Below are 9,250 nucleotides of genomic sequence, written 5' to 3' on the forward strand. Positions count from 1 at the left end.
TGCGACCCGAAAAAGAGAAAACCCAAATAAGGAGGGAAAAGAAATTGTAACTGCATCACTCTTAAGCAGTGGTAAACTGAGGTCATTTATTTGTCTCCACGTAAACTCCGAAAGCCAGGAAAATACAAAATACAAAAAGATGGGGTCTGTCCAGTGCCCTTTCAAACAAATTATGTCCAAGACCATCGTTTTTTTCATAAGTCACTGAGGAAGCTGGAGAGATTGCACAGGGCTGAGAGCACTTGCCTTGCATGCAGCCGGCCCAGCTTCAATCCTTGGCATCCCCAGGAGTAATTCCAGAGTACAGAGCCAGGAGTAACCCCTGAGCATCGCCAGGTGTGACACCAACCCTCCCCCCCGCACATCCCTCAAAAAAAAAAAACCAGTTATTAAAGAAATCACCAAGAAGGCAGAGGGAAGTGTTTGCTTGTTCGTGGGGGGTTGGAGGGCATACAGTGAAAGAATCTTGATTCTGAGCACTCAGTGCCTGACAATCACTGCCCTCACGGAGTCAGCTTCAGAAAGGGAACGTTCCATGCCCGTGGTCTGACTCAGGAATCAGCCCACTCTCGACTTCTCATGCAGTTCCACAAACCTCCACTTCTCGTGCAGTTCCACAAACCTCCACTTCTCGTGCAGTTCCACAAACCTCCGCTGTGTCCAGGAAGGCGAGGCTGTCCCTCGGAAGAAATGCTGGTGTGGGCGTGTGCAGTGTGACAGGGCTCAGCGCAACGGCTGAGCCACGCCTTCTCCCCGGGGTCCTCCGTGGCAGCTGGCCGGGGTGGGCGCGTTCTCGCAGCCGCAGGAAGCTGCTCATTCTGCGTTGCTCTCGTTCTGCTCTCAGGCACCGGCCTCTGGTTCTCGTGAAGGCGCCTGGCGAGGCGTCGCGAGGGCAAGGTGACTTAGAGGAGGAGGATAAATAAAGTGAACAAGTCACGGTGTCCCCGCGGCAGGGGCGGCCGGGACGCTCCCGCAGCCAGAGGGCGGGCTCAGATGGCGCAGTACTTGCCGGGGCTCTGGTGAATGAGGATCAGCTCGCCACCGTTCACCTGGATGTCTTCGCAGGAGGTGCTGTGAGTGGTCACGTTCAGGTAGACTTTGTCCTTGAAGGCCAGCGAGGCCACCGTGATGGAGTTGACCGAGGGGACGTGGCTCAGCGAGAGGAGGGGCTGCTGGCCGGGCCGGTAGTGGAGCGAGAGACTGAGCGCCTGTGAGAAGTAGCCCTTGAGGGAGATGAGGTAGTAGCCGTCGCAGTTGATGACGATGGAGTTGTCTCGCAGCTGCATGGTGCTGCTGTCCGGCTGGGTGATGATGAAGCCCTTCTCGTCCTCACACCCTAGGGCGAGACAGGCCGTTAGCTGGGGGTGACAGGAGGAACTGCAGCGCAGGGAGAGGCGGCAGGCGTTCAAGAGCGCCCTGTTGCTTATGGAACGGGCAAAGCTACCGGGAACGGCCGGGAGTTCCACGGGCGGGCGGGGGCTCCACGGAGTGCCCAGAGCAGCCAGGGGCACCACAGGACGCTTGGTAGATCTGGCAGCCACTGGCAGGGGATGGAGCTTTGGAAATCCCCCATCCTTCAGGACCAAGAGCCGCTGACCACCTGCCCGCTTTGGTGGTCACTAGAGCAGATGCAGTGGCAGGTGCGTCGCCCGCCCGAGGTCTGCGCACCCTCATTCCAAGCAAGTGTTTCTGCCTTCCTCTTCCTCTCCCCACCGTGCTCCCCAAGACCCGGGCGCAGCCTGCTCCCCTCTGCTCTGCCCCGCTGGGTCCTCCTGGACGGTTCCCTCCCATGAGGGAAAAAGAGGAAGATGGACTGAGGGCTTTGGTCATTCCTGGGCAAGCGGGGAAGGTCACCCAAATGACCACACCCATGGCCAGGGGACAGAACAGATCCTACCGTAAGGGACTTGGGCCCATAACATCAGGGGACATGCTTTAGATTGGAAAAGAGGACAGGCTATACTTCCCTTAAGATGCAGGATACCCTAACAAAGGAATATCCATACAGAAACTGCTGGTGTATTAATCAGGCATCAAATAATGGTTCCTTCGTGTGATCTAGCACCAGTCTCATGTGGTGGATCTGATCCAGCGACAAGGACATGGTAATTCCCTTTCTTCTCTGAAATACGCAGATTCCAGCTACTGAGAGGGCTTGTGTGTATATGAGGCGGGGGGTAGGGGGCTTACAATTCAGGAAGCAAGGCAGATACTTACGGGTGAACAGCACTCGTATACTCTGGTCCGAAGGGCTCTGAGGTGGTCCCTGAGGAGAAGCAGAAAGAAAATGTTTTTAGAAAAAGGACAAGGCGGACGCGGCACTGAGTCTCTCCCGGAAGCAGCAGTGCTGTCTGTCCAAGACCGGGCTCACAGATGACGGCCAGACGCTCACTGCAGCTGCAGTGAGACAGTGAGACGCTCTGCTCCATCCTGCAAGCTGCTGAGGTCTTCCCTCGATTCTGTCAAACTGTCTTTGGCTCCCGTCTGGACCCCAATTTCCCACGTGGGATAACAGCCCTCAGGAGACCCTCGGCCCACCACAGCCACAAAAGTCTGTGGTGGCTTGGTGACGTATCTCCTTAAACCAGTCAGAAGGCCCTGGGGGGACGTCAGGAAACTTCCGTTCCCTCTGTGGGACTCAGAAGATCCAATCTTCAGGCCATAGAGCATGTTTTTTAAATTTATAATTGAATTCTATTTTTATTTTTTGCTTTTTGGGTCACACCGGCGATGCACAGGGGTTACTCCTGGCTCATGCACTCAGGAATTACTCCTGGCAGTGCTCGGGGGACCCTATGGGATGCTGGGAATTGAACCCGGGTTGGCCGCGTGCAAGGCAAACGCCCTATCGCTAAACGTGCTATCACTCCACCCCTTTATAATTGATTCAGACGCTGTGATGTACCAGGTTTTTGAGTGACACCTTCAGTGACCCCACGCCCCTCCCGTCTGATTCCCTACCTCAGGAGTGTTGGGTCTATTGGTTTAGAAAATGCCAGAAACCTCCCAGAAATCAGTGTTATCTGTGTACGGTCTGTGTTCTCTCTTGAACAGACGTCTCCGTCTCTCCCTCCCCCCGTTTCTCTCTGTTTCTTTCAGTAAAAACTGCTTCACAAAAAGCAGAACAACTTTTTTTTTCCAAATACTGGATCTTCCCCTACATACCCCTCAGAGCTTGAGAAGTCTAATTTGAAGTTGAGTACATAGCACTCAAACAGAACTGAAAGAAAGGGGAAAGCTGGTAGGCAAAATGTAGTTATTTGGTGGTTAGAATATCCAAACATTCAGTATGGACCTACAAAATATACTCAGTGAAAAAAAGCAATAAGGAATATTACATAAGCACATTACACATGATTGAAACATGTTTACAAGGCAATGAGAATTTATCCGAAAGGCGACGTAAGAGATAGATGCCTGGCGAAAGGAATTGGAATCTTGAGGTCAGGAGTTGGATTGAGTCACTTTTCTTGATCCACTGTTTTGTACTTTTAAGCGGGAAATTGAGGGGCTGGACTGACAGCACAGCGAGGAGGGCGTCTGCCTTGTACATGGCCAACCCAGATTCAATCCCTGGGATCCCATAGGGTCCCCTGAGCACCGCCAGAAGTAATTCCTGAGTCAGCCCTGAGCATCAGCAGGTGTGACCCAAAAAAAAAAAAGCCAAAACAAAAACAAAAAAAAGGAAAAGAAAATTAAAGTTAACAGGGCCTGTCACCACATCACCCTCCTCCCCTACTCATTAGGACACTTTTGAAACTCTGGGAAATTGAATTGTAGCATCCTGAACCAAATGATTCAATCCTAGGGACCATCGAGATGAGTCTGAAGTGACACAACCCAGAAGACTATCTAGCTTACTTGAGGACATTAGTTCAGCTGTTAACACGCAGGGCGTTTGCCTTGCACACGGTCAACCAGGGTTCGATACTCAGGACCCCATATGGTCCCCCCAACCCTGCCAGGACTGATTCCCAAGGGCAGAACCAGGAGTAGCACCGCCAGGTATAGTCTAAAAACAAAACACCAAATAGTTGATGAGGGAAGAGAGTGCCAACTGGAGTCAGTGCCATGCTCAGGGAGGCGCCCCCTCGCCTTCCACTCCAGGGAGACGGGGCCGGGGGGTGTCTCTCCCCAGGGTCGGAAACTCCTACACCCCTGCTCAGGTCACGCGTTACAGTGAGATGGTAAAAACCCATGTCAAAACGTCACTGAGCTGTGTCTGTAGGGACCCTTTGGCTAGTAGGGCAGAGAGGGTGCCTGCCTTTTACACGGCCAACCCCACGCAGCCCAGGCACCCCGGGCTGTGAGTCTGGGGAATCAGATCACGTGACTCCACTAAAAAGTGATCCCCCATCACTTTTTAGCAGCGGGGTCTTCCTACCCACAGACACGGTGGCCAAGTTCAACTTGCTTAACTGCAACACGGTGATGGGGACTTGTTAGGGCTGAGATGGTCACTGTCTCTTAGAGCATCTTATCGCCTGTGATATTCTCCGGCTGTGGTCGGCACAGTAACAGACTTGCAGGAAGCAAAAGCACAAACCAGTATGAATTTCTGTTCTCTTCTGCTGGTCAGGGGGAAACTGGAGGGGGGGAGAAGGAGGCGCCAGACCCAGGGATTCTCAGTGTGATTCTGGGTCTCCCATCATGCACTAACTCACAATACTTTACAGTCAACCTCTGTGCCCTAACCTGGCCATGCACTCTTGATTAGAATTCATACTCAGGAATGCTACAGTTAATCCCAACAATAGTAAAGTCAAGGGCTGAAGCGACAGCACAGCGGGGAGGGCGTTTGCCTTGCACGCGGCCGACCCGGGTTCGATTCCCAGCATCCCAGAGGGTCCCCTGAGCACCGCCAAGTGTGACCCAAAAGGGAAAAAAAAAAGGTGTATCTTTTGTAACTTTAGTCTTCTTTCTGGTTTTTGAGCTATGGGCTATTTTGATTAAAATGATGCCCGGTTCTCTTCAGGGAGTTTACCCAGGCTACGCATGGACAGGCGCCCCGGCTGCTCCCTGGAACAGCTGGGGGGAGGGGCCGCTCTGAACAGTGAAGAGCCCCAAGTCACGGCCAGAGAAAGCTGAACTGCCAAGTCCTGGGGCCATCCCTGCCCTCCTCACTTCTGCTCCCCATCGTGTGTCTGATGCATGTCTATGCAAGTCTAGGCAGACGTGGCATGCCTGGGTCATGCCCGCAACTACATGCTCACAGAGAAGTCTGATGACTGTGCAGGACTCAGCCGTCACCAGTGTCTCCTGAGAACGTCTCCTGAGAACACCCTGAGAGGCCCTGCCCGCTGCTGGAAGACGCGCCCAAGGTTGGATGGTGGCGCCCTCTAGTGCTGGATCCTTAGTGCAGATCAGCGCCCACGTACTTGCCCCGAGTTTGCTGCAGTTAAGACAGACCCTTCGTGAATGGGCCCTGCCTCGACTTCCCCTCCACTTTCACCATACTTCAGTTCAACAAGTCAGAATGACCACCCGCCTGTCTTGCTGCAGGATTCCTCCTAACAGCTGAATTATGCCTCCTAACAGCTGAATTATGCCTCCTAACAGACATAATTATGCCATTATGTCTGTGGGGGTCTCCGATCTTGAGTATCTTTTGGAGCTTCGAGATAGACAAAACAGTCAGTGTCTCAAGGGCCTGCCTGGGCCAGAGAGAGCCCAGCGGGCTCAGGCCCGACTTCAGTTCCCAGTACTCAGTACTGCATGGGCCCCTGAACACCACTGGAGATTGAAAACATTTTCAGATGCTACATCAAGCGGCTTCTGAAATGCCAGCTGCACTTAAAAACAACAGAAAATGAAAGTTATTTTCTTAAACATGTTCTGTTACATCCATTTATATTGAGCTGAAACAAAACATGCATGTGACAGAAATTCCCAGTAACAGAAACTTAACCAAGGAACCGTAGTGCTGATTCTGACCTTCCTCATTAGCCCAAACTGTCAAAACTGCCCTTCCCGGCGGCCTTCCTTCCTTCCTCCTTTTCCTAGTGGTAAAAACTGCCAGAATGGGGGCTGGAGCAATAGCACAGCGGGTAGGGCGTTGGCCTTGCACGCGGCCGAGCCAGGTTCGATTCCCAGCATCCCATAGGGTCCCCCAAACACCGCCAGGAGTGATTCCTGAGTGCAGAGCCAGGAGTCAGCCCTGAGCATCACCGGGTATGACCCAAAAAGAAAAAAAAAACCTGCCATAATGTAAACATATGCGGTTACTGAGATAACAGATGAGTCAAGGGGCAGTGGCATGAGAGTGACCCCACCCCGCCCCAGCCCAGAGCTCCTGGGAGCCCCACACACATGCCAGTGGCAGAATGTGCTAGTTAGCAACTGAGGGGCTCACGGCCCCAGCAAACATGACTCACACACACTCTCACCTGAGTCAGAGAAGCTGGAGGTCTGACCCTGGGCACACAGGCCCGATGCAAGCACGGGCTCTGGCACCTGGCTCCAGCTGTCAGCCTTCTAGCCAAATCCCCTCCCCGCCCCCCGTAAAGTCAGACACAGTTACACTGACCACATTCTCGTACCAATCCTATGAATTATACATGCTACCTATTTGCAGTGTATTAGCTTGGACCAAAAAAGCTCGTGTTACCAAAAAAATCAAATAGGGAAGTGAATTATGTGAAGAGGCCTATTTTTTTTTTCCGAATCTCTAAAACAAAAGCTTCCGCTTTTCACAAATACCAAAAAAAGAAAGAAAGGGAAAAAAAAAAAAAAGCCGGTGGTGAGAAAGCAGAGTTTACTAAATAAACTGATTTGAAAGGAAAGTTGACTTCTGCAAAAGGGCTTTCATGGTTTTATCTGCATTGCTGCAGGGCTGCCCATGGGAGCCGTCGCAGGGAGTCTGGTACGGAAAGCCAAGCTGTTATCTTCCAAGGAACAGACAGGGGTGCGCTGGGCACACGCAGAGAAACGCGGGCTTACTTCAGGTTCTGTATCTGGGGCGAGAGAAAAACCAAGAGACCACAGAACAGCTGGACGCCCTGGCCACGAGTGATCAGAAAGCATATTCCCACCGCCGCCGAGTACCAAAACCCCCGATTTCCTGGGGGAGGCAGTGACAAGCCCGGACACCTCCTACGGGTCTGCCCGGGGTCCGGGCTTGTCTCTGCCCAGCTTGTCCTGCCCTAACTAGACAGCGGAGCAGCGAGAGGGTGACGCCACCTTTTCTCTTACGACTCTCAGGAACATCCTTAAGGGCCTCGGGATGCTACATTGGAGCCGGGCCAGGGAGATGGCAGGCATCTCGGGGTGGGGGGGTTGGGACGAGGGAGATCACGGCTCACCCCAGCACGTGAGCAGGCTCCCCTGACAGCCCGGCAGCGCCCACGTCATAGTGAGGGGCAGGAGGGTTGCTCTCTGCAGACCTTCCTCTGCCTCTCCCCCGGAGAGAAGGCACTGACACTGCATTCTTGGCAAGAAGAGAGGGAACAGCCCGGGAACGGTGGCCCTGCGAGGGCAGCCCAGGGGGTGCTGGAGTAGCCGGCCCCTTACCTGGGAGGCAGAGAGCTGCAGGCAGACGTAGACGAGACACAGGAGCAGCCCCAGCCACTGAGCCAGGGACGCCGCCAGCAGCAGCCTGGTCCTCAGGACGCCCCGCCTGGTTGCACCGTCCACATTCCCCTCCTGCGGCGGGAGCCCGTCCATCCTTCACGCGCTGGGTGCAGGCAGGCTAACGGCTGCACCCCGGGGGGAACCCAGGTGGGGACTGGCCTCTTCCCCTTGGACCAGGAGGCGAAGGCAGAGGACGCCTCTGAGCCCGGGAAGGGTGACAGCGGCAATTGAAAGGGCAGAGTGGACTCTCTACTTTAATGCGGCAGCCTTGCAGGCAGGCGGGGGACTTCTCTGTGACTAATCTGAATTTCCCCTTTACTGTCTTTTTTTTCCTCTGGGCAAACAGGGAGTTGTTTTTGTGGCATTCCAGTTCTGATTTGAGTGACTGTGACCTGCCAGTCATAAATGTATATACTGGTTTTCTAAATTTCTCACTGCACCAGTAACCAAAACGCTGGGTCACTTGGGAACCGTGGATGAATGACCTCCTCTATCCCTCCGCTGACATGACTTCATCACGAAGGGACTTCAGGACAGTGCAGACCGCTGTCCCAGGCGCTGCGTGGGGAGCACAGAGCAGTCTTGAGAGAGAGAAAGGAGAATCGCGGGGAGACGGTTGCCTCGGGGGGCGGGGGTGAGCCCTCCTCAGGTACCCTGCAGTTACCACAGAGAACAGCCCCCTTCAATCTTCCTCACACCGAGTTCTTTTCACCCCTTTATTTATTTGCGGGGGAGGGAGGGGTTCCTGGTGCCATCATCAAAGGTCACACGCATGGTGAAGGTGTCAGTGGTCAGATGGCTTCGGGGTGGCCTGGGGCTCGAGTCTCATCCCTGTCTCGCGGTCTGACGAGACCCCACACACTGTAGTACAAACCAACAGATTTGTGCCAGCCTGGAAGGGCAGGCTACGAGGTTGAATCTTTTTCACTAATAGAAACTCCTGAATTCCTGAAAGAAGGGATGACATTAGACATCACTTTGCTTGAGGCCAGACCGCTGCCTGCAGGGAGGGCGGTGAAGACCAGAGAGAATTCGATCTCAGCGTTGCTATGTGCAGTAAAAATATTTTTAATAACGCGAGTTGCTATGTGCAGTAAAAAAAAAAATTTGAAAACATGACACAAGCGTGTAAGCAAATGATGGGAGTCTCTGGTTGAGCCTCTCGTCACCCAGACTTCACTACCGTCAACACTAATATTTAGAAATCTATTTGAGCTCAGACGGGGACACAGTTGCCCAGCACAGAGCAGCCAACATGCACCTGTGCTCTCTCTCTCTCTCTCTCATTCTCTGCACCCGCCCCCAACTCCAGCCAGTGGCTGTTCATTCCCAGACATGTCGAGGACATGTTCTGTCCCCCTTGGGGCTGTCCCGGGGACAGTGGCCAGAGAAGGCAGCTCAGGGCAGTGAACGATCTCAAACCCCACGATCCTCTTTCCCTTCGTCGCCGTAGCCCAGGCCTTAGAATGCGACTCCGCAAACCGTCCTGACGCTCCCCCTGAGTGGCCCTCCCTTGGACCCCTATGTGGTGACCGCCAGCTGGCTCTCCTGCCGCCTCGCCTCGAAGCTTCACTCTCGGCTCTGATGGCCCCTTGCACCCCGTGACGATCACCACACGTCCCGGGGCCCCAAGGCGCCCATCTCTCCAGACACTTGGGAAGCCACTCAGTAGACCGGCAGG

At 53.9% G+C, this 9,250-nt stretch overlaps 1 protein-coding gene across 1 annotated transcript; it reads right to left on the reverse strand.

Annotated features, from left to right (window-relative positions):
- Nucleotides 1-989: 989 nt before the first annotated feature.
- On the reverse strand, nucleotides 990-7,662 carry TNFSF4 (TNF superfamily member 4). Its single transcript, XM_056107383.1, has 3 exons — nucleotides 7,510-7,662; nucleotides 2,218-2,266; nucleotides 990-1,336 (listed from the first exon to the last, which is right to left on the reverse strand). Exons 1-3 carry the CDS (start codon nucleotides 7,660-7,662, stop codon nucleotides 990-992), a joined length of 549 nt encoding a protein of 182 aa, XP_055963358.1.
- Between the last annotated feature and the right edge of the window lie 1,588 nt (nucleotides 7,663-9,250).

This window comes from Sorex fumeus, unplaced genomic scaffold (assembly GCF_029834395.1).
Source record: "Sorex fumeus unplaced genomic scaffold, SorFum_2.1 ptg000164l, whole genome shotgun sequence".
Lineage (NCBI taxonomy): Eukaryota > Metazoa > Chordata > Mammalia > Eulipotyphla > Soricidae > Sorex > Sorex fumeus.